General features: G+C 32.7%; 1 protein-coding gene across 1 annotated transcript in view; it reads right to left on the reverse strand.

Annotated features, from left to right (window-relative positions):
* The window catches only part of LOC106457147 (ATP-binding cassette sub-family F member 1-like), a 66,164-nt gene that overhangs the window by 37,105 nt on the left and 2,219 nt on the right, over window positions 1-26,840 (reverse strand). Inside the window, exons 2-7 of the mRNA XM_013916537.2 lie at window positions 22,628-22,692; window positions 14,988-15,119; window positions 7,321-7,421; window positions 4,221-4,306; window positions 3,048-3,187; window positions 2,682-2,830 (exon numbers count right to left, since the gene is read on the reverse strand). Coding sequence (XP_013771991.1) covers window positions 2,682-2,830; window positions 3,048-3,187; window positions 4,221-4,306; window positions 7,321-7,421; window positions 14,988-15,119; window positions 22,628-22,692 — 673 coding nt within the window. The remainder of the gene's footprint in view (window positions 1-2,681; window positions 2,831-3,047; window positions 3,188-4,220; window positions 4,307-7,320; window positions 7,422-14,987; window positions 15,120-22,627; window positions 22,693-26,840) is intronic.

A 26,840-nucleotide genomic window follows, 5' to 3' on the forward strand; every position in this document is an offset into this window, starting at 1 on the left:
AAAACGTATAGCTGTAGAAATGGGGCCATACATAAATCCCAAAGATAAGTCAATGGTAAATGGACCTGAGCCAATATCGCATCATGACTTAGAAGATACCAACGACAGAGAAATCACATATGCAAAGCCAGAGCTGAAAATTACAAACAAGCTAGTGTGGAGGAAAGACTGGAAAAGGTATCCCCAGAAAACCCCTCAGTATTTCTGTGAAGACCCTCAGAGATGAGGTGTAGAGAAGAGAGATATTATAAAAGAATTGTAAGGGTAAGATGCAGGTGAGAATACTGGGCATGGGTCAGACTGACAGGTGATTCAGGAGCCACCCCCTCAAACAGGCAATATGAAACCTAACAACTGTTGGTCCAAAAAGGGACAGTCAGCACGATGGTATGAAAGAGCAAACTGATATGAAGCCCACAAGGGGTGAGACATGCTAATCCCATTGCTTTATTGCAAGTCAAATTGATCAGCATGAACCTGAATGTCAGGGGAAGGAGGAAAAACCAAAAAGGGGTGGGAAGATTGGTCCTGTAGTAAGGAAGGACATAGCTTACAAGAAACAGGAGAAAGGGATAAAACATCACATTCCTGAGAAACAAAATCCAAAAAGACTGAGTTAGGCCTAACAGATACCTCAGGCAGGGGATGGGTAGGTATGGCAAAATCAGGAGGCAAAAACAGATGATCCAACTCCTCGTCACTCTGAACAGGCTCTCCCTGTTTGGGAGGGGCGAGGTCCGAGGACAAAGGCTGGCCCATGTAACATTCAATCTCCTGCTAGATAAATGAGGATAAATCTACTGTTGGGTCACCTGCACCCGAGGCCTGAGACAGAACGCTAGTTGCTGGTGTGACCCCTGAAGTGGTAACATAAACTTCGGAGTTCATTGTAAAGAAGAGTCCACCAAATTCGAGCAGTGAAAAAGAACTATCTGATAAAAATTTAAAGTGAAGAAACCGTCTGAAGGAAAACTAAAGAAATTAAAGAAAACCACTTCCTGAGGAAAGTTAAGCCAAATGTGAATCTCTAAACAAGCAAGAAGTACATCCAAGCACAAGCACTGCCAAACAAGAAGTGATGCTTTGGTAGAGGAGTGTACAATGAGTCACATGCATCATGTGAGCATGTCATGCTCCTGTTGGTGGAGAGGTGACAGATGATGATTTGCATGAGACACATGTTGGAATCTTTCAATTCCAATAGGAGGGAGCAGAAGGCTTGTGGCATGCGTAAAGAGGGCAACACTGAACGATAATAGCTAGTTTTGTGAGTGGAAGTAAGCACTGTATCGGAAATACACAAAAGGTGTATAGAACATTGCCTAAAAGGAATTACTTTATTTTACTTTGAAATCTTCGTTCAGTTCTCTTACTGGATAAAATTTAAAAAGTACACTTTATCTGCCAATAGTTTAATCTACAATCACCAGAGTGAATTAATTGAGCATTTTTTATTGTGTAACTAAGTTGAGAGAGTTTTATTTGTATGCTTATATGTGCCAATTTGGAATGCATGAGTAAATTTTCCTTATGATAACAGTTACTGATAAAAATGTTAGTGTAAGAAAAATAAAATTTATTACATTTTTTTCATTTAATGTATACCCAGGAAACTCTTGAGAACTTTGAACACTTCCCAGGTTGGAAAAGGATACAGCCTAGTAGCCATTAGAAAGGAAGATTCTAATCTGTCATGCTCTGCCATATGGAATACAACAGTGCCATGTGAAAATTAGTTATGCTTTTGAAAATGCTGAGGTTGAGTACAGCTACCATTAACAAAACAACCTCAAGACAAATACTTTCCAACTAATTATAGACCTGTGATGTTTTAGTTTCTGCTGATGTTCTTTTCATTCCTGATAATACTTTTGTACTATGTTATGTTAAATGGGAGCATTTATCTATGACAAAACATCAAATAAGGATATTTAGGTTTAACAAGTATAGTAAGCTAAGGCTTGTGACAGTAAACTTATTGAATGTAGCGTTGAGTTTATTGTATTCAAACAACACACAAAAATAAAAGAAATCCTCTAATATTTATTAAAAAATAAACTAGTTAGTAGACAACTCAGTTTTGACCAAAGGTATTATTGGTGAAATATCATTCTACTGCACCTGACAAAATATTTATGTTATTTTTAAAGACAAGGTCATTTACCAAAGGTAAATTTTTGTCAATCATGTGTTTATATGATTCACATTCACAGAGGGAAGTTATCTGCTCCCCAATCAGCAAATTTCAAGTATCAAATGAAATGTACTGATGACCAAAGAAGTTAAAACTGGTAAGAGTTACATATATATAGAAATGGAACTTTCTGATCAACAATAAATACCACTGAAAATTCAAAGCACAAGGAAGTATTTTCATGATTTTTTTTTGTTTAAGATTTGAAACTTTTGTTATATGAATTTTTTCCAAGTAAAAAGTTGCTACTTCAGAAGTTCAGACCAAGTTTCAGGCAAATTGTTTAACTATTTTTAATATGAAAATGTAAAATATTGATTAGTTCTTTTAGAACTAAATTACTGTGTAAAGGTGTAATTTCTATATAAAATAAGGAAAGACATCCCATGATATATGCACAATACACATGTACTAAGTAAAAACTGAGGGAAAAAAATTACATACACAAATATTATTACCCATGAATATGCAATTAAATCTGACTTACCGAGCTAGAGACACTCGCATTCGCCATCCACCAGAGAAGTTCTTTGTTGGTCGATCTTGCATTCCACGATTAAAACCTAAACCTGCCAAGATTCTTCGAGCTCGTGCTTCAGCAGAATCTGCTCCAATAATCTTAAGTTCCTCATAAACCTAAACAGATACAAATCTTTTAAGAAGAGGAAAATCTAAGTTTATTAAAGAATGAATCACACATAAAAATCTACACACAAACAGAAAATTTAAATACTATATATTAAATTGTGAAATTTATGTAAATAAATTGTAAAAAAAAGTATGATTCAGAAATGTTATTTTAGCTTTTTAATTTTTCCAATGGTATTACAATAATATAAATCTAATCAGAAACCTCATTTAATCGAGTCTGATTCTTCATGTTGCCAGTACTTATTTCTTTTTCCAATGTATTCAATTCCTCCAAAAGTTCAACCCTCTTTGTGTCAGATTTTAAAACAACCTCCACAGCTGATGTAGTATCAGCAACTACCTCTAAATACACACAAACAAAAAGGTGTTAAAATGTGCATACATACACCAAAATCATTCAGTACATGTAGAAATGTAACAACACTAAGTTTTATAAGTAATTTAAATGCTCATTTACACTTAATATTGTAAACTCATATGATCTATTTTCAACATAAACATGAGAAAAATAGAATGTAACAAATGTTTCTTAGTGTGTATTTTGCTAATAAATAAATTGATGTACATTTGTTTGTCATGCTTTCTAGCAGATGTAATGGCTGCCACTATCTGAACTAGAACAAGTTTAAATACATTAAATCCTGAAATATATGTCAGCAGGACATGATATCAATTATAACCATTTTTTAATTAAGTTTTTGAAGCCTTACGTTTAAAAACACTTAAAAATAACTAATATTCTAAAAACATAGATAAACTTCCATAATGCTTTTTTTACATTTTAAAATACCAAAATACCCAATATCATGTTTTTTACAAGATCACTTCTCAATAGCTTCACCTACTAAACTTAAATTGGTATTAATGAAAGCACACTGTTATATCGTGAAAGACAGTTTCAAGCCCACATCTGAGAACAAATATTTTTTCCAGACATGAAAAATGCAAACAAGACTGGTGAAATGTATATATTCCTATTCAGATATACAAGTTATTTACAAAAAATGAAACAGTTCTACAAATTACTGACAAGATATATTTCACGGCCTTATTATCAAATTTACAGAAAAAAATTAGTCAAATATCGTACTTGTTGGTATATTAACTTTTATGTAAAATAATATTAATATTTCAGAAAAAAAGAATAAGTTTTGTTAGTACTCAAAACTAAAATAAAGTTCCAAATAAAACTTTGACAATTTTCATACTGTATGTATCAGTAGTTCTAGTTCTGAGAATATAAGAAACAAAGTACACACAAAATTACAAATTTTATTTAAAAAAGAAAATTCATAAGTTAGCAAAAAGATTAAAAATAGTGCTTGTATCTTATATGTTTTTAATTATGAAGCGCACCAGTTAAGAAGTATCTTACCTTGCTCACAGAGAAGAACATCAATGTTCGGAGGGATATTTAGAGCTCTATTAGCTATATGTTTCAGCAATGTAGTCTTTCCATGGCTAAAAATACACACATTTTTCTTTTAACTTTATAGGTAATCATTAAAACTTTATTTTGTCCATGATAAAACGAAAAAAATCATATAAATGTCACAGAATGATTCATATTAATAAACCACATTTACTAAACTTTATATTTTTAGAATTAAAATGAATTTCTGAAACACTAGAAGGCCTTCCTTGTTAATTATGAACTCAAAACATGCACCTCAAAATTTTTGAATGTACTTTAGATAATTGCATACCATATACATCATTTACCTATAATTCTCCACTCTTCCACTTTTCACATGACTTATTGTGCAAGTGTCCAGAGATCTTACATGAATTTTTTTTCCTGCTACAATTTAGATTTGCTTGAAAATTGCAGGTACAAGTTTGTTTTAGAGCAAACCTACATTGATTTTAGCATTGTAAGTCCATAGACTTATCACTCTTCCACTGTGAGACTGCAATCACAATAAAAATTTGTTTGTGGGGTGGTGGGTAGCAAAGTATTTCAGAGGTAAGTATATACTTGAAATTCATTTTAATTTTACAAATGCAAATTTGAATCAAGTAAACTTAAATCAAAAATACTAAAAGCCAGAATACCCATACTGTAAAAGATGTGGGAACCAATGATCCAACACTACAGAGCAAGAAGATAAGCTATCTATGCTATAAAAAATTTAAACAAGCAGAGTCACAGTAGAATATACAATAGAGCAAGGTAAACACATTTTTAGAATTGGAGTCCAGGAAGAACATGTTGAATGAACCAGTCTTATACAAAAAAAAAGGATTGAACTTGAAAGACACACAGAAAAAAGCATTATTTTTAGGATACCTCTTCATCATGACATCCAGTAAAAACAATGGAATATAGGTGGTGACATAAAGAAGTAGGATGAATATTATTTCCTCCATCTGTAGTTGAAAGTTCATGAATGAGCAGTTCAGATAAGTATTATGAAAGGACATTTCAGAGGAGAACCAATAAAGACTCAAACAGGCCCAGAGCATGGGTTATAAAAGTCAAGGACAGTGCAATGGAAACATCAAGTGATAAAAAAGAGCATGGATGAATCACATCCTAGTAGAAGAGGAGACAATCAATGAAATATTCAATGTCACGGAAATACATGTAAAAATAGATATACATGACTTCCAAGTAGTCCAACTTTAGCTGTTTTTAACAAACAAATACACATATATATACATATGACATATCTTTAAGGATATTTATATCACAACCCCAGGCACCCCAAGATATGTTAACAGACATGTTCTGTGATATACCAATACTTGTGTTGCTCAGGACAAATGCAGAGGTTAACCCTTTTGCCACGAACTCAGTGGATTACATTAATTTTGTGACCTCAAATGACCATTAGGTTCAATGCTATAACTTTATATGTTTTGTGTATCTTCATGAAATTTTAAGCTTTTAGTAAATATTACAAGTCACTTGTAGACAAAAAAAAAAAAAATAACCCCACTTTTTGTTATAAAGAATTTGTTCATGAATACACACACACACACACACACATATATATACACACCATTAGACAGTTTACATGACACCACTGATAGCACACAAGCACATGCAATGCATTAACCAGTTGTTTACTACAAAATGTATCGTAATCCCGGCTTCAAGAGTGGGAGAAGATTTATCGGCTTGCTTAAAGCACAGTGGTTGCAACAAGAAGTGTCTAAAGTAATAAAAGTTCATTTATTTTCTAAAATGAAGGAAAAGACAATTTATTTCTGTTGATTTCAAAGATGTATTTTAGAAAACCAAAACAATTATCAACTTACTATACTGGTATACATAAAATCAATGAAATTTATCCAACTTTCTAGCTAAGCTATATATGGGTTTAAAAAAAAGTTTATCTTTGTTCAGAGCAGAGACTTACTGAAAAGACTTCAACATCTCCCGTCGATTATAAATTTCCCCTTCACGCCAATTACATACAACTTTCAGATTTACGTAGTTTGGAATGTGCTCTTTCTATTGGCTATAAACATGTACTTAAGTGAAGTAGGCATGAGTAGATAAGAGGTTTCAAAATAATGAAGTAGTGAGTGGAGCTATCCTTGTAGGTTTGCAAAATATGTTGATATCACAGCAAATCAAGAAGGTGGGAGGTTATTTTATATTTTAGCTTGTAAATATCTGAAGTTTAAGTTTCTAATTTGTTAACCACTACAGGCATTGTATAGTAAGCATAATAAAATATAAGTTGAGCATTAAGATAAGACATGACATATGACACACAAAAAAGTATAGTTGTCACTTACATTAAAGATTTTCTTTCAAATTAAAACATATATAGTATTAAACCTTTATTCATAAACTACATTATGATGCCAATTTTATTGACATACAATGATAAAATTATTTAATTAAATCTTGAAAATAACTTGCTAAAACATTGTGGAATACACTCTTAGACCTCTCCATTGAGAGGTTAATATGGACAAATTAAGGAAACATTTTGCCATGTTAAAAGCTCATTAAATTCTAATATTCATTTTTTATATGTATTTTTCTACTATGTACCATTTTTGTATTCTGTATTTTTTTAAATTATTTAATTTTTTTTTATTTACAGAAAAATAAAAAATAAAATATTCAAATTTGAAAAAAGGGTATAATTTTTTATTTTGCACCCTTTAATTTTTGAAATGGAGCTAGCACTGATTGTAAATATTGCATATCATAGTAAACCTTTTTAATTACATTATCATCTATATTTTCAGCAAAAAGTATAGTTGAATGGCTAACTTTAGTAAACCCAGTACAGTTTTCCTATTTTGTTCCAGAATTTTTTTGATAATTTTTGTTCATAACAATGGTTTTAACAATACTAACTAATAGAAGCTGTTTCAAACCCAGTAATGTAAAAACAGAGAAATTTGTATATTCATCTCTATCAACAAACTATTGTATCAAAGAGAGAGAGAGATTATCTATGTTCAGCAAGGGTTTCTGTACATCACACTAAAAAAAAACCTGAACTTACCCATTGGGACCCACTAAACCATATCGTCGCCCTGCTGTTATATGTAAACTAGCATTAACAAATAGGTCCTTTCCTCGAGCTGATATAGAAAAGTTATCCACCTGATAATAAAATGAAAGAAATATTTTCAATAAATAAAAGTTAGATGTTAATAATAATTATGATATACATCTGTTATATACAGTGTAGATTAAAACTGTTTACCAGGTCTTTTAAATGAAATATGGCAAAATATATAATAACCATTTGGCTATAAGTATGATATTTGTTAATTTGAAATTATAAAATTTTTCCTTCTCATAAGGACATCACCACAATATAAATTTAAAGCTACATAGGAAACCCTATAATAAATATACAAGTTAGTAATTTCAAAAAAAAAGGAAAAAAAAGTTTAACACAGAATGAATGCTTCTCTTTATAACAAAAGTTGCCTTAGTATTTAAGGCTTGTTAACACTAAAGTGAATTACTTTACCAAAAACTTTGAAAATTATGCTCAATAAAATTAAATTCACAATAGTACAAAACACAGACTGCACTTTGCTTCAATGTAGTTCAAAATCTGTGGTTACAATGTTATATTCATAATATCTGATACATCAAAAAAATATAATATTAATACATTAACAATTACCTTTAACAAGTATATTTGTAAGTGCAGCATTAAATCAAAATTTTAAGTTATTTTACATTACAATAATGCAGATACTTATACAAATTACAATATATATACTTTGAAAAAATACACAATATATACATTTTTTAAATTAAACTATAAAAACATAAAATTTATAGTTGCACAGAATCAGCATAAGGTTCTACCCCCCGCCCCCTTAAGCTAACAAGCAGATCCTTGAGTGTGGCTGTTGTCTTAAAACTGGCCACTATAGTGGTCCTTGAGTGTCTTGGGCTTTTATAAGAGCCCTCTTGAAGTCAGCCAACTCAGCCCACAGGAAATGTATCTTTTTTCTTTAAAACATAACAGAAGTGTTGCCCTACATTTAATCTAATCCTGCTCTCTTTTATAGAGGGCCGAAGACTGTCATTAAGCAGTCAAAATGCCTCTTGTACATGGTAATTACTCTAACATGGGTTGGTTCATGATAACTTAAGTTTGGTTGGGAGCTACATTCTTAGCTCTCTGTGGGCCTGTACAGTATATATCTTGGGCAGTAGTGTACCATCATTTGGTGAGGTGACTCTTTGCTTTGTCTCCATAGGCTGCTTGATGGTCAGTCCAGCCATCAATGTTGCCACCCCTCATTGATGGCATAAACCACTAGTGGTTGTGGAAATAGTCCACAAACAGGTTAGCTCATTTGTTTTACTATGGTAGCATTGAACTTGATGCTTAGAACTTCAGCAATAGCTGGCATCATTCAAAGACCTGTCTTGCTCTGACCCTCAAAAGGATCTTAGCTTTCAAACAATCTTCTTGAATTTTGGTATTTAGTATTCCTTTTAGAGGTGTAAACAAAACTGGTGACAATGATGTTTGGAGCTACTATATCTTCCAAAGGGATATTTTAGGAACAGTTCCTACTTATTGGCTCAGACTTTGTTGGAGTCAGCACTGCTGGAGTGGTCTCCTGCCAGACCATATGGAGGCTTGGATCCTCTGGGGTCAATGACAACCTTTATTACTAATACATTCAATGGAGGCTTGAATTCCACAGGACCTAAAGCTACAGATGGGCATTGTCCAGCTCCAAAAAGCTTCAAATGCAACCTCTTGTCCTATGGCAGTTCTCCCTTGATTGATCGTTTGGGAAGAACACAACTTTTTCCACAGGTTCTGCCACAGTAAATCTCAGGCTAGCTCCAGGAGTCCAAGGATCAGTGACATAGTCCACCCCTTTATGCAAAAGCTCTGAATATACTGGTCTTCTTCAAATTCACAGTCCATTTCATAATTCAGTTGCAAATGCTTCAGCAGACCTTCAGTAACAAGGCGGGATAACTACAGACTGATTGAGAAAAAACAGCCAGAATAGTCAAGAATCTGACCTTAAATAACAAAAGTTTAACATAAAACTTAAAGTCACATGAATTCCAAATGGTGTGTAAGTTGAAAAAAAAAAAAAGAGTTAAAACTCCTCAGTTACAACCATGATCTGCTTTAAAATTGCCCGAAGAAAATGCCCATAAAGCCTGTGATCTTCCCAATCCCCAATATTAAATTGGTCTTTGCTTTGGCAATACCTTCAATTGAGCTCCTTTGTATCACCCTTGCTGTACAACAGACAATAAAGCTTAACTTTCAGCTCAGTTTCATTGCTCTCCCTAGTTGTCACATGGATAGACCCTAATTTGAGTAAAATGGAATGGGGATCAAGACAGCAAAATTGGTTCCCATGCAAGAGTTGATTCAATTTAGGAAACAACTCCTACTTTTGAACTTTAGGATCCCTTAAAATGCACATTATCTGTCCTTAAGAATGATAATTTATTTTCATGCACATTGCGCTACAATATAAACTCTCTCAACATGGGCTCGGTCAATTTGACCAACCACGTGACCTCTTCGTATTTGTTCAGTCATTATAGATTTGACACTACTAACTTTTAATATAGTGTGTATATCTTCACGAACTTTGGCAATAAACATATACGTCGTTCACATACAAAAAATCATATTTTTAGTGAAGTATTTTTAATAAACTAAATAGAAAATTTGTCCTTGAATAGAGAGTATTTGTTTTGAACAGTGTGTGTTGCAAAGTGATTTTCATGTTATGATTAAAAATATTTTTCTTCATCTCAAAAATCTCAAATTTCATTTGTGTAATCTCTAAAACCTCCAAAATGCATTTCAATTGTTTGTTTTCAATAAAACTTTATATGTGATCTGTTATTTTCTCTACCCTCTTTTTATTTCTAGAATGACTTCAAATGTAGCACGAAACTATATTCATTTATCCTAAGTAGCTTTAAACTCATAACAGTATATTAAATTTTATTGTTTTATTGCCCTTTGAACTGTGTCCAACAGCTCACATTACACTATCAAACTATATTATCCACGAGCTACTCTGACCTGCTCTCGTGCATTCCTCCGAAATATTTTTATTATATTACTATTGTTGTTTGTTTTACCAAATCTAACTTAGAGATCCCTATTTTTACATTTTAGTTACCTTTATAATATTAAATAAAGAATTAACATGAAAAACAAGAAATACTTACGTGAGTATTCTTTTTTTTTTGGCTGTCAACTATCCAAGACACTTAACCTTATATTTTTATACTAATGGTAATAGTGTATTGAATAATTGTTATTTAATTAAATAATGCACCAAAGAACATAGCATAATAACATGAAAAAAGTAGACAATTTCCTCTATCAATCACAATTTGTCTGGCTTTCTAACTATGCAACAAGAACAGTTACAAATTCATCCAAGCTAACCATTTGAAATTGACAATTATCTATTCAAAGCACAACATAATACATCATTTGAGAGGTGAAAACCTTGGCTTTCTATTGGTTATACATAATATATAATTAAACATAAGAGAGATCTTTTAACATATCCTGAAAGAGAGAATGTGACAGGTGGGTGTGGCAAGAGGGGTCTGATTTTCTATTTGATAGCTCTGTAGCCAAACAAAATTGAGGGCTCTAAAATTATGGTTTCTCTGAGCAATGACGATTTTATACTGATTAATTTACGTTTCATCTCATAGTTACTGGAGGGGTAGTGGATAAAATAAAGAATAGAAGATACCTAGAGAAAATATGTTACATGTGTCACAGTAAAGGAATTTACTTAGATCAACCAAAAGAAACCAGGTGTAACATAAAAAAAGTGTATTTAATACCCACAGAGTGAAACCTAAGTCTGATGTATCAATGTACGGTTTTGCTGCCCCAATTTAAACTTGCTTTATCTAAAGCATACCAGGTTTATTTCAAAAGAAAATAAACAATCATTAGTGTGACAGCTGACAAAAATGATAAAGATTGGAAAAATAGATAAAAGACAGAACAAGCCAAAAAACTAAGCTGAAAACAAGGCTACAGAATTATTATTCTCTCTCACTCTGGGGTCAGTCAAAGTGAATCCAAAGTGACCATCAGAGTTACTACACTATAACTTATAATGTTTTTTTTTATATTCATGAAATTTGACAAGCTTTCAACAAATGTTGCTATACTTTTGTACAGAAAAATCAGATTTTTTAATAGAGTATTTTTACAAAAAAATTTGTCCATGAACATGAGAAGTCAAATTCCTGATTGCTCCAAGAACAAAGTGATTTTCATGTTATGATTAAAAATACTTCTTTATCTGAAAATTGTCAAAATTAATTTGTGTAATCTTTAAAACCTCCTAAATAAAGACTTTTTTTTCATCAAAACTTTATAAATTATATATTTTTTCAGTGATTTTCTTTATCCTAATATACACACATTCAGTCAATTTGACCAATCTTGTAATCAGCATAAAAAATATGAAATAAATCTAAATTACCCTTTTTTCTTTCTACAATGACTGCAAATTGTAACATGAAACTACAGTTGTTTATCCTAAATAGCTTAGAGCTCATTTTATTATGCAGTTATTTATACTTAAATACACTGTTTAATTGCCCTTTGAAATATATATAACTAATAATCCTGCCACAAGAGATGTAAATCACTCTGCAAACTTGCTCTGAGAATGAAGCCTACCTTGGTTGTTTCTGAAAGTAGAATCGGGTGTGATGTTCTGACAATTGACAAGATGGTGCCAGCAGTAACCAGTCATCTACTGAATAGTGTGTGCACAGGGCTGGGGAATGGAAGTGACGAGAAAAAGTTCATACAATTTGGCAGAAGTCATATGGTACCGATGCTAGTCCAAATGTAAAACCCCTGAAGTACCTAACCCTTGTGCATAAAAAATGCTAATAGTGACAAGATGCCACCGCTATGGCAATGAGCAGATAGAAGCCAACTATATCAAACTTGGACATCCACAATCCTAATAAATAATGCCAACCCAGATTGAAGAATGAGTCACTTGTTAACCTTGGAGAATCTAGGCACTGATATAGATGAAAATGTTTGATGACTGCATACAAATTTTCTGTCTTCTTAGGCCCAATAAGTGAGGGGCTGATGTTGGGGGTCGGAACCCTCGAATAGGAGCAGAACTATTACCCCCTGTAAGAGCCAATGAAAGTCAAGACACCAAAATTAACAGGAATGAATGTAGAAGCTGACAACAGGTTCCAGTTCCTTATCAATGAAGTCAGTGATCCTGAGAGTCCTCCAACAAGTCTAGTGTTAGGTAAACAACCCATTGGATATTAGAGCTGTAAGTCTGTAGACTTACCTCTATTCCAACAGTGGCCATTCAACTATTCAGGTTAACTACAAACTCTGCTTTAGAACCCCCTAATTTGAGGAGCAGATGTATTATTTCAGATTCAAAATATGCTTCCACCTGTTGGTGATAGGTAAATCATGTAGTTCCAACAACCATGGTGGATAAGGCATAGCTGAACCACAAAGTCCATGGATGGAGAGAAAACTAAATATACACTCCAAGACCTTACAGTCATCAAGTAAGGTTTAGGCTCAAATGCAAATGAGGAAACACCCAAGTCATCACACTCTCGATGGACCAACTGAAGAAAACAAATCAGAGGTAGCTTATCCAAAAGAGGCCTCCTTTTTATTTTTTAAACTGTTCTGATTACCATTGTTTGGAACCACATTTTGTCAGGTAAGTTTGTTTTGTTAGAGCAAAGTAACATTGGGACATCTACTATGTCCACTATAGGGAATCAAACCTTGGACTTCAGCATTGTGAGTCTTTAAACTTGCCACTGTCCCACAAGAGGACTGAGAAGCCAACAGAAAAAAAGAAAGCGCAGGAAAAATCTAATTGCAACTCTCTCCAGAATTGCTCCCAATTGCAGCCTCAGAGGCCTCTGAAGGAACACCACCAATACAGATATATGTCTCCAACTCACTACCAATAAGATCACTGAGTCTCAACTGAGTGACATCTCCACTCCACCCGAATGTTGTACAATGTTAGATATCAGAGGTGGGATAAGAAATACTTGACTTGCCTCTATGTCAGAAATAATAATCTAGGAATTCATACCATATATCGGATTGCCAATCAAACTTTTTATTTTTTTTTACAAAAACCAACTAGGTGACACTAAGAATGTTCAAAGTATCTCCAACCATTGTAGTAAGGAGAAATCCATTAGTGAATGCTTTGTTGAGAAAATGTGATAACATTGTCTGAAGAGCTGCTTTTATACAGTACATGGATAAAGAACACACTGACATAGGGCAATTAAGTGTGGTATAAAAGACAGGAGCAAGTGAGAAAAATCAGACCAATGCTTAGGTAGGTAAAGGCAGTCACCCTGGCAGTCAAATAATAGCTGTAGTGTGAGACAAGGTAAATATATTTTGGAACAAAATGAACAGTAGATAAAAAAAATAAGAAAATGGAATAACTGAATGTAAACACAGCTGAATAAGCTAATGTTTTACTTTATTTTCCAAAAGCTTGCCACATTTTTCAAATGCATCACCCTGCTAATACCAACTATGAGCTCAAAATTGTCTTACATGATGTTCGAAACTTACTTTTTTATTTTATATATTAATGTAAGCATATGGGTGTGTTGGGCTAAGAATTCTTCTGCAGTAGGTGTCTGACTTGTTGGTGATAAATTTGACAATAAATGAACAGCGCGTACTCCACTTCTTTTTAAATTAATAATATATAATCGAAACAAGTTAAACATACGTACAAAATTCTTTACACTATGGAGATCATAGTTTTATCTTAAACACTATACAGTTCTCTTCTTCTAGTCAAAAGTCCACTTAGGCAAATTCAATTGCTTTAGATTTCAGCTTTAGATTTTTCTCTCTTATCTCTATCACAATAGCATTTGTATGTAGTTCACTTATGTTGTCATTGAGTTACTGCAGTTGTATCCTGTACTTCCAATAACTGTCTGCTTTTGTACTTCCAACAGTTTTTGTCATAGTCCACCGAGACAGGTTCAATTACTTTAGAACACCCTTTGAGAAGACAACCTATTCTCTTTAAAAATTTTTAATCTAACTCTAATGTATCAATTAGGCCTTTCATTTCCATGACAGTTAACTTTACATTTAACTTTTCTCTTTTTTTCGCAAACACAATGTTCGATCGCCTCTACATCAATGAATTACAAACACAAAATAAATTAATGAATAATACTACCTACACTAAACAGTCATTTATGTTTTACACTTAAATACTTTACATCATACATAAAAATTTTTTCACAGAAATATCTTTAAGGGTATGATTATGCTAAAAACATAGAGACGCATTTCATCACCAATACAATGTCTTCAATCTCTAAAAGCAGTGTCTGAAGACCAACAGATGGTAAGAATAATATTAATATTTATCAAAAATTTGACTTAATAAAAACTTTATGGCTTAAAAACATAATTATGAACCATGATAAGCATGGCTTGCAGTAGAACAAAGAAGAAATGTGTCAAACAGAAAAAGATAGTGGAAGTGATCAAGTAAAAGATTCAAGTTTAAAACATATACAGGGAGTAACATAAAGATAAATTGCAGAAATACATGACAAGGAAATGAACATTATTACTACAGAAAACATGTATGATAAAGCACTACCCACCTTTATGTCAACAGCATTTTCTAACTGCTGCTGTTGAGATGTTGATTTTTCTGCTTGAGACACAGTAAACTGAGCATCTAACTTCTCTGAATGAGGTTTTCCAACTGCTTCGAGTTGTTTCTGGTATTCCAACTATAACATATGATGTAATAATAATATTGTAACTTATTTAATGTATTTTATTGGAATAAAAATAACTTACAATGTTTACTTAGCATACTTTAACCATTATCATCTGCACCCATATATTTTGGAATGCTAGACATCATTTTGCCAATTATGGTAATGGGAAACAAAACCTATGGATAAAGAGTTAACTGGCAATAAGATTTTAAATTTGTAACTAAAAATGGAATTTTCATAAACATGTAACAATCTTATCATGCAATAATCTTTTATTTTCTTAAAAAAACTGTATTCTAGGGAAATATATCATTTAATGGATTGTTCAGAAAAATGATAAACCAGAAATGGACTCCATTAACTTTACATTCTGGTTAGAAGAGTAGTTAGATAGAAGAAAGCAGAAGGTTGTTACAAATGGAGTTTAGTCAAACTGGATTAATGTAACAAGTGGTGTACTTCAGGGCTCAGTCTTAGAACCTTTGCTCTTTTTAATTTACATCAAGGACATAGATGAAACAATGGTCAATATCAATAAATTACTTATACTGCTGATGATATTAAGGTACTGGGTGTTGCTAGCTGTGAAGAGAATGATGCTGCTGCTTTACAAAAGAACTTAGATCATTTAGTGAGTTGTCCAAATAAATGGCAGATGGGTTTTAATTATAATAAATGCAAAAATATGCATGTAGGTTATCATAATTTGAATTATATGTACCATTTAAATATGAATAATCTTAACAATGTAATGGAAGAAAAGGATTTTCGTTCAGGGGTTGATCACTTTTTTTGAGCCATCTAAGCAGTCTAAAGCTAGTGGTCAAGCAAATGGGATTTCAGGTTGTATCTACATAAATATTGAATATAAGCCCAACAAGGTTACAATTTCATTGTATAGGTCACTGGTTAGGCCACATTTGTAGTATTTTTTTCAGTCTTGGGCTCCTTATCTTTTGAAGGACATTGAATTGTTGGAAGGGATTTAAAGGAGGGCTACTACCTGGTATGGAAAGGCTATCATACAAGGAGAGGTTACAATCTTGAAATTGTTTTCTTATGAAAAAAACAAGAGTTAGAGTGGATCACGTTCAGATGTTTAAAACTGTTAAGGGAATTAATGACATTGATGAATTGTTTTTTTTCATACTTAATGGTGGGGCTAGAGGGCACAAATATATATTTTTGGCAGGATAAGTCATCTTCAGCTAAAACAGTTTGATTTTCCTAACAGGGTAGTTGGCCTTTGGAATGGATTGTTTTTGATGTTGTGAAGGCAGCAAAGTTAATTGAGTTTAAGAGAAAGCTTAATAAATATATGAATGATAAGAGCTGGCTTTGAAGATTTAATTTTTTTTAGTTTTAGTTAAGTTTAGAGGATGGAACAACCTAGATGGACCAATAGGTCCCTTGTTGTCCCTGAAAATTGTTATTCTTCACACAGTGATACATCAAGATCTTTGACATTTGCATTATGACACATTACACAGCAACTAAATGAATCAAGATTTTACAAAAACAACTCTTTTCGATATTTCATATGATTTCCTGTTTTGAAAGGTATTTTAAAAATGTCATTACAGAACTTGTATACGGAAAAACTAAATAAAAAATGTACTTGTGATTGTTCTGGGGACATTTTAATACACCCAATTTTGGATTAACCCTTTACCATCCATGGAAGTTTTTTTTTCCATTAATGTAATTGGTATAAAGGAACAGGTGGAGATGATGTCTAGCATGTGTAAGTATACAGGTGGAGAGGATAACATGGATAAATAGTATTAGAAAGGAAAGCAAACTTTTTGTACAATTTTAAAAATGTTATATTATGTACAGAATGACACTAGTAAAAAAACCACTGTTGGTCACAATGACCTATATCTACTTGTTTTACCTGTCACTACACACAATGGAATGGTCATTACCTGACACCTGTTCATTCTTAACTCTTAATAAACTGACAAACATAATTGTATTTATGGGGGAATAAAATAACTTGGAGAAAAATATTCTTTAACAAAGAAATGTTACTTTTGATAAACATAAAGCTAAGTAAATAACTTTATAGAGCTGTGCTTGAAGGTTCATTTGCTAGCAAGAAACTCAAAAATTGTTTAAACATTTCAAAATTGGTCAGGTAACATTCAAACAGTGGCAGATGCTTTTTTTTTCTCTTGTTACCAGAAATTTTTTGAAAATGTTTGAACAGTAATTGCACCTTAAAAGTCCCACATGAAAAATTCAATCTTTTTATTTATATATTGCCCAATACTTAAACACAAGTTGTATGAAGAAACAAAATATTACATATGGTAGCATGGGGAGTATATTTAGCATTTACATCACTTCAATAAAATCTAATGATTGTCTAGTATACAAGCCATAAGACTGTTATCACAGGATAAATATGAATCACCAAATATATGCCAGCAATAATGAATCTAATGATGAAATTATATGTAAAAAATTCACAGTCTGTGTTTGTTTTCTAACTGAACTGTTAGTGTTATTCTACTGTTTTGCTGTTTATTATTAAATTTATCAGATATGTTTGATTAATCAACAATTTCATGTTAAATAGACAAATAACCAATAACCTGCTTTGGAACTATGAATGTTAAACAAAACTTTGTTTTGCTTAAGTCATCTGCACTTTTTTTTTTAATTGGCTGCAATAAGGTTCCCATTCAATGAAAGTTTAATGTATATAGTTACATATAAAAATGTGACTATAGTTCTATATAATGTATTTTTCAAATACTTGTCAATGTTTTATTTCTTTTATGTGAATTACCTATACAATAAAAGGTTTTTCAATCTGATATAAACTAGTAGTTATGATGACATAATTAGTAAATTATTCAGATTATTACTACTGATGGTAATGAGAATCAAACCTGAGACCCTTGAATCATGAGCCCCTCCTTCCTACTAAATCACCAAAGTTTAACAAACTAGAAATAAAAATAAACTTTTAGGTTGAAATTCTGCAAAACACAAATAGCCCATTATGTAACTCTGTGCTTAACAAACAATAGCAATATTTCAATTTGAATAGTTTTAATAATGAAAAGTAGTAATAATTGGAATTCCTAATATAAGTTAATATAAGTTGTGCAACAGAACCCCTTATATGGAGCTACTGAATGGAATGAATCAATTATTATTATTATTATCATCAACATATTTAAACAGGAAAGACTAGATTAGTATAGTAATGCTGCTTTTCAGCAGTGCAACAAACGTTACATCAAATATCCTAATACTAATAAAGTTAAAGATATTTGAAACTATAATAAAAATATAAATAAGCATACCATTTCAATTAAAGTATTAGAATTACTGATACATTAATTATGAACAATGGAAATTATAATTAAGTAATTTTAAAGCATATAACTAATGAATAATAGTAATTAACTTTTTAAAACCACCTTTGCCCTATGCAGTACTTTAATTAGTACTGTACAAAAGGTTTGGGTGAAATACACCAAGCTGTTTTTGCTGTACCTATACAAGGACAGAATAATACGAGAATCACAAATGTGCTGTTTTGGGCAGATTTTCTTTTACCTGCGAATCTAACATGCATACTTTTTTGTCAGTACGTTTATTATATAGATATATATATATATTGTACTTCCATTGCAATCACAAATAAAGATTTTACAATGCTGCTTGACCTGAAATTCTACTGCTTAAGGTGCTTTATGCTTGAGCATTCTATCAGTTTTGTCCAATTTCTGGTTGATTCCTATTCTGAACCATTGTAATGGTTCATGATATATAGATTAAATCACACTGCTTTACTAATCACTGTAATTGCTACTTGTAAGTAATAGATCATATTGATTAAATCAATAAGCTCTAATTACAACCCTAACTGTTCATGACAATTTGTTTTCTAAAGTTGTTGAAATGCAATTTTCTAGCATACAAATTTCATTTTGCAAATCAAAATTCATTCAACTATCTAATCCAACAATTCTCAACTTAAAACTAGAAGTAATGTATCACAGCAAACTAAATCACTGCCAGGTAAAAGAAGTGCATATTTATTAAGCCTTTGGTAAATCCATTTGTTCTTGCAGCTTCTTTGCAAAATTGGTAAAATGTTTTGTTTTCCCATCAACATTTTAGTGTTACAGCCACACAAAAGTATTTTTCCCCATTCAAGATTTTACAACTTCTTTATTTTCATACTTAGACTTTGTAGTTTCAATGTCATCAGGCTCCAACAGATTCAAAGGATCTTCATGGACATTTAGTTCAGTATTTCTTATTTGTCGAGAATCTGTATTTATATTAAATTTATCCAGGAAGGACTCTTGCATGTTACTTATCTCTCTCACTACAAATGGCTCAAAAAGTGCATATCACGTATTAGAGAGTTATTTTCTAATCTTAACTAAACAACTTTATTTCAACATACATCAGTAAAATTGGCATCAGAACTTAGTTTGTAATTCAAATTTTAATGTTATATATGTTTTAACACTCACTAGGGGCTCTGTCGAATCAGCTGAGTTTGTAACCTCAAATTGACCTCTTAGAGTTTCCATACCATAACTTTTAACATGTTTGTGTATCTTCACAACATTTTGCAAGCTTTCAGTAAACATTACAAATCTTTTATAGACAAAACCTCACAATTGTTAATAAATTTGTCCATGAATATAGGCCCCCCAATGGCACAGTGGTATGTCTACGGACTTATACTGCTAGAAACCAGCTTTCAATACCCATGGTGGGCAAAACACAGATAGCCCTTTGTGTAGCTTTGTGCTTAATAACAAACAAACAAACCATGAATATAGAGTCAAAAGGTTGACTGCTCCCAGTGCAAAGGGATTTGCATGTTAAGATTAAAAATACTTTATTTAAAATTGTCAAATTCTCATTTGCATAATAATTAAAACCTCCAAAATAAATTTCAAATGTTTTTTCCTGTAAAACTTAATATTTTATCTATTATTTTCTGTACCGTAACTCTATTCATATTTGACCAATCTTGTAACCACCTTGGAAAAACATGAAATAAATTAAAATTACTTTTTTTGTTTTAGAACAATTGCAAATTGTAACAGGAAAGTTAACATTTTCCTACACTGAAAATGTATTTCCAATAATACTTACCTTCGCTGACACTATAGCTGTTTCTCGATAACCAGGGTTTCCACTCTTTGCCCATCTAAACATTGAAAATGCTTGCTCCAGTCTTTTTACGCCACTCAAATGCCCTTGGCAAATTCTAATTTCCAAAATTCTCCACCAACTTCATTGCACCCTCTATCTAGGTTCTGCATATAAGCATATCATTCAGATAATGTAATCACTTTTTTGAGATATAAACCAACTTTTAATGGGGAAGTAGGGCAGGAGAGTGTCAGCAGAGGTAAGTACTATTGGAAATATATTTTTAGTTTACGACATATAGCTAGAATCCCACATTAAGAAGGAGGAGGGACTGATGCAGGCATGAACCATACAGAAAGTATCTGTATAGAACAGGAATGTACCAAGATAAAGATGGTACAAGAGTGGAAGTACTGCAATATTTCCAGAACAGGTATGCTCTTCACCAGGAACTCAGTTCTTACATCAAAGGTGGAATAGAATATGACTAATCATCAGTATAGGCCATCTCCAATCAGATAGCTGAGGTTCCACAACTCGGGGTTGAAATTAAGATGTGGTAGTGAGTGGTACTTATATCCCATGTTGGTGGCTAGGGCTACTGGACCACAATGTTATATGTATACTTTTGATTGGATCCCAACCTGCAGCCATAGAGTGATGCATTTTGCACCATGGGAATCACGATGAGAAAGTAAGCAACACTGAAGTGGAAAAACTTTCTCCTCCACCTGAATAAGGCCAAAACGCAACACCTCAGGCTCGGAATGTGATTGTGTATGCCATAATCAACCAAAGGAACAGAACTCATCCAGTCTGGAATTATGAATATTCATCCTCACTCCCTAACTAAGTGGGCAAGGAGTATTCCGATTGCCCCTGGAATTATGGACTGGAAGCGGAACCTGTTCTCAACCAAGGACCTAGGATGGGACCACTTCGTGTTTGGAATTATGAGGAGATAGTATACTTCCTTCCATGAACAATACATGAAACCGACATTGATCAAAGAGAAGGCCTATGCACCCCTCAACCGGATAGCTTCATGTCAAATGCGAACTGGAATTACAAGTAGGCTCCTGCGGAGGCTTATGCCATTCCTACTGGCAACTGGGAAAAACATCCAAGGAGCCAAGTAGGAGAGCCTCCAACTTGGCCCTCTTCTCCAAAAATGGAGGAACACACTGGAGGAAAAGCTTCTGTCTGCCAACCCAGTGACTGGAAACTGGGGGTGGTAAGGACCCCAAAGCTTCACCAGTAAAATTTGGGGAGTAATGCACATTGGGGAGTCCCTGAGGAACAGTGCAATAGGTGAACCAAATTCCCTAAGCTTTTAAAAGCAAACAAAGAGAGAAGAGGTGGAAGAGGTATGGTTGTCCTCCGTAGTAGAAACATTAACTTGGGAATTCATACTTGTCTGTATGTTGTTTTTTTTTGTTAAAGTAATTTAGAAATATAAACAAAGATACAACCATAGCAATTTCAACCACGTTCAAAGTCGCAACGTAAATTATGAATAATCACAACACTCCTGTTCATATAAACCCATGCCGGATGCTTTGTCGAGAAAAATTGATTATATTATTTGAATAAGGTGCTTATATACAGTACCTAGATAGATGGCACATTGAAGTTGGTGGAGAATTTTGCAAATTTTGTAGAAAGTTATGTACCTGATGATGACAAAACCTTGTCGAAACATTGTACATTTGCTGTTATGTTAAACTTATATTAAAGTTTTTCATTACCCATTCAAGTTGCCTCCAGCCATTATTAAACAGTTGAAAAAATTTCAACATCAATCAAATGTTAAACTTCTAAAAGTTGAAGTCCAAATAGACTAAAGTCAAGCTAACAAAAGTTCAACAGCTTTAATAACAAATTCTTAAAACAGATGGCCTAGGTTCTAATTTAGATTTCATAACTAATAAACATGTGAGAAATTTAATAATAAAGCTAAATTAAATTGTGCAATTAATTTGGAAATAAAATGTGAAACAACACTCAAGATAGAGAGAACAGCCAAACAAACATTACAGCATCATGATGAACAATGAAGCAATATGTGAAGTGTATGAAGTGTCAAGAATAAACTGTGAAAACATAAGATTAAGTGCAAAGTATATATAAACAGATGAAGAACCACATGAAAGAAAATAACTGTCTAAAAAGTCTATAAACTGAGGACAGGAACACATCAACTATATAATATTCTCTCTTTCTCACAAATACACACAGCATGAGATGTGAGAGTTGTTCAAGATTACAGATTGGAATTAGTAGATAAGTACTATAGGAAGAAGTAGAGATAGAAATCTAAAGTTATAGCAAAGTTACAGTATCATATTTGAATTTTAATACTAAAAATGTTTTCTTACCTCTTTTTTCTTCTTTTTTTTATCTTTGTGGCTTAGCTTTTGTTTTGCATTTTCACCATTTTCAACTAAAAACAAATAACATCGACATAAAAATTCATCTTTTCCCAGACTATCATACAAAATATACACATATAATTATAATGATGGTATACACGTATAAGAAGTATGTAAAACTTTAAAATCTAGATTTCAATTCAATTTGAGACAGGCAATATATGAAACATATTGATAAAAATACTTTAATATTATTGTTAGAGAACTGGATAAAATAACAGGAATAAAATAATGGTTCTCAGCAAAATCAAAACCTGATACAATTTTCTATGGAGTCACTTTCTTGATCTAGTTCTCTGTGAAAAAATCCAGCAGTGTGGCATACTGTAAGGAACCATGCTCTTAATATTGAAAATGTGAAGATCTTAATAAAATGTACACATATGTAGCTGGTGAAATTTTTTTTTTAGCATGACACAAATGAAATATTTAACTATATTACTATGATCTCACTAACGTTGAGTTTACATAATTTATTCTTGAATAATGCAAGTAAATATAAGTTTTAACAATTATAAAAATGCAAGATTATAATTTTATGTACCCATGAGTTGAATATACAAGACTGTTTAGTGTAGGTATTATTATTATTTAATGTATTTGGTGAGTTAATATTTCATGATTGTTTAGTTTTCATTACAAGAGAGTTATAAGTAGTTATTTCACAAACGATATATATGACAAGATTGGTTGCATAACTCTGTACGAGTGGGTCATAAGTTGTATTTGCAATTACATTGTTGTCCAGGCTTTACTAATATATTTGACATCACATTACTCAAATCTTCAGTATTTTTCAAGGCCTCAGTAATCAACACATACATAGAGGTGACCAAGTGAGCACAAGTCATGTGAAGTAAAGTAAAGCAAGTCAAGTAAAGGTCAGTCAGAAAAAAGTTAGAAAAGTTGAAGTTAGCCAGTGTGCGAGTGATTAGCCATAACGAGTGATATTTTAAAGTTTAATAGAGATGAGGAGAATAATTTGTTTTGTCAAAGCGTGTTCTAAAGTAATCGGACCCGTCTGTGTGGACTTTGACAAAAAGAAGACAATTATTTGAAGTTCAGGATGCAATTGTGGTAACCCATGGGGTAGTGCAAATTATTCACTGATTTGTATTGTGAGAAAAGAAGATAAAGAAAAATAGTTTGTCTTGTCAATTGGATTCTAAAATAATTGAATCAGCCTAAGTAGACTTTTGTCAAGAAAAAAAATTATTTAGAGTTTGAGATAAAACTGTGATATCCTATAGTGTAAAGAATTTTTGTACATACGTTTAATTTGTTTAGAATATATTATTTTAAAACAAGTGGAGTGTGTGCTGTCCGTTTATTGTTCAAATTTATTTTCAAGTCACACACACACACACATCTACTGTAGAAGAATCCTTATCCCACATATACATAAAACCCTGACACCATGTAAAACTGAATTAACTTAAAAGCAATGGTATAGGTTCACTTGATAACAGGAGATTCATTCAAGATACTGATTACGAAGTAATTCAATTTCTGAATAACTGAGCCATGAAGTTGAATAGAATAACAAGATGGAAGTGAAACATGAACAATCTTTATTGAAAGAGGCCTAACACAGAAACCCAGTGTTTTCTTGCTTTTATTTTGACTGAACCATTGCTTCTACTATATCCTCTATATTCAACTGTTCAAACGAGTCCATGTACCAGGCTGATTAACCCTCTTGCTAAGGGTAGGTCAAAGTGAGCATGTCATGACCTGTTACATAGTTACATTCAAAATTTAATAACTATTTTATCATCTATATATATTAATAAACTTGGCAATAAATGTTTAAAACTCACCTATTAACAAGTTTTAGCTTTCTATTTTTTAGAGTATATACATATATATATAAATAAATGTTAAACTTCACTTTCTGTATCACACAAATTCTTCAGTCCAGACTACTCATTTCCCTCTATCTCTCTAAAGCATTGCAACTTTCTGTGGAATTTCTCATTTATACTATATATATAACCCACAAGTTAAACTGTCAATTTGTAGCAAAGAAGCTTTCTGCTTTATGGAGATATAACCGATAAAGGCCAAATGCCACATTTCCCACAGATCATCCTGCTTTCAAAACTTGTTATAAATTACTTCTGATGTTTACTACTGTATCATTTATAACTAACACAAGGTGAAGGTTTCACTTAAATGACAGCTATGGGTCTAGAGGCCTTGGATTAAGCAACTTTAAACATTTTGATATTATTGTCTCTGAATGACACTGTTGGAGCTCTGCTTGACCAGGTATGGGAATTACTTTAAGCCATTTCTATGTTAGCTATAAAGCCAAATAAATTAGACAAGGTTTAGGACATATTATTTTATATGCATAAAAGTATTTTACATTCTAAATGGGACAACTGAAGTCAAAAAATAATTTCCAAGACTGCATTCTCATTAAATTGAATAAGGGTTACATTCTGATGTCGACTTGGATTGTTCAAATGCAAAATTTTGATGAAGACAAGATTTCAAATGTAAAACTAACAAAATGTAAATATTGAAAACATATAAATAATTTTATGTGAGATAAATAAACCAAATACCCATAATCAATGATAGAATGTGCCAAGTTAGAGCATGGTTGTGTAATTCAAGATGAGCATGTTTATAACTGGATCCATATTTATACAAAGCTGTCCAATATAATAAGGTAAGTAAAATGTTACCTTCTGAGATGATACCTCACCTCATCACACAGATTAGCTACATTCTCTAAAAAAGAAGTAATACATATTCCTCTCAAAGATGGTGAGGCGATTGAAGAATGGTGACCAGTGGAAACCAAAAACTATCAAAAGATAAAAGAGCCAGAAGGTGTAGAAAAGGAGATGAATATGTGCAGAGAGTCCACATACTTCCATGGAGCATATCAGCCAAGAGCTGTAAATGTATAATTACAAGAATGAAAAAAATAACAAACCAAGTGCAAAAAAACAGGGAAATACTCAGGGGGCATCCATATCGCAAGATGAACATGTCAATGAAGAAGTCAACATGCTCATAATGGAAGGGGAAAAGGAAATACATCCATGAAAAAGAAGGGTCCTATAATAGAGACAGATGAAGGCAGGGACCTCTAAAGGGAGAGGTCTGTGATACAGCACATCAAACAGGACACAGGAGTCATTCTGGGTGAGAATGGTCCAATACACTTGAGACAGAGGGAAGAGACATAAGAGAGAAGTACAGTGCACCTACTGAGTGGTTAAGTCTGAGGAAGAAAGGATCAGTCCAGGGTGAGGAAAAGATAAGTACAATGGAAGAGGGTGAAAAAAGCATCTTAAAGAACAATAGTAATCATGGGAGAGAAGTAGGAAGAAATAAGTCAATAGAAAGATGGTACAAAAACCACAAAACTAATGTTTGGTACGAGACTGTACAAACCCTCATTACCCCTTTCACAGTGGGCAGGTCAAAGAGCACATGTCATGACATTTTAGATAGTCACTTTCAATATTTCATTAAATAACTTAAAAATTACTTATGTCATTGGAAAGAAAAATGTTGGTAAAAATAGATGTAACAGCACAGAAATATGTCTATATAAGCACAGCTATAGTGGTGGAAAAAATATTGTAGAGATTACAACCACGCTATACAACCATGTCGGTTTTGGTTTTTGATATGTGGATAGAGAGAAGAGAGTTTGTTAAACAACAACAAGGCCTAGAGAGAGACGAGCATAGGTAGAGAGTTGACTGTGGGAGGACACCTAGGAGCAAAGAAAGTGGCAGACAGAATCACCAGCAACTTCCATTGGCCAGGGGTCATTGGAGATATGACAAGGTTCTGCAGGTCATTTGACATCTGCCAAAAGACAATACCTAGAGGAAAGGTAGCCAAATTGCCATTGGGTGTTTGGTTTTAATCAAGCACAAAGCTACACAAGGGCTATCTGTGCTCTGCCCACCACGGGTATCGAAACCCGGTTTCTAGCATTGTAAGTATGCAGACATACCGCTGTGCCACTGGGGGGCACCCTTTGGGTGAGATGCCTCTCATAGTAGAACCATTCAGCAGAGTAGTGGTGGACTTGATCGGAACACTAGCACCTATAACTGACAAGAGCAACCAGTATGTGCTGACAGTAAAAACAATGATCATCGAACAGTTCGTGAGGCACACAAAC

This window comes from Limulus polyphemus, unplaced genomic scaffold (genome assembly GCF_000517525.1).
Source record: "Limulus polyphemus unplaced genomic scaffold, Limulus_polyphemus-2.1.2 Scaffold14, whole genome shotgun sequence".
Taxonomy (NCBI): domain Eukaryota; kingdom Metazoa; phylum Arthropoda; class Merostomata; order Xiphosura; family Limulidae; genus Limulus; species Limulus polyphemus.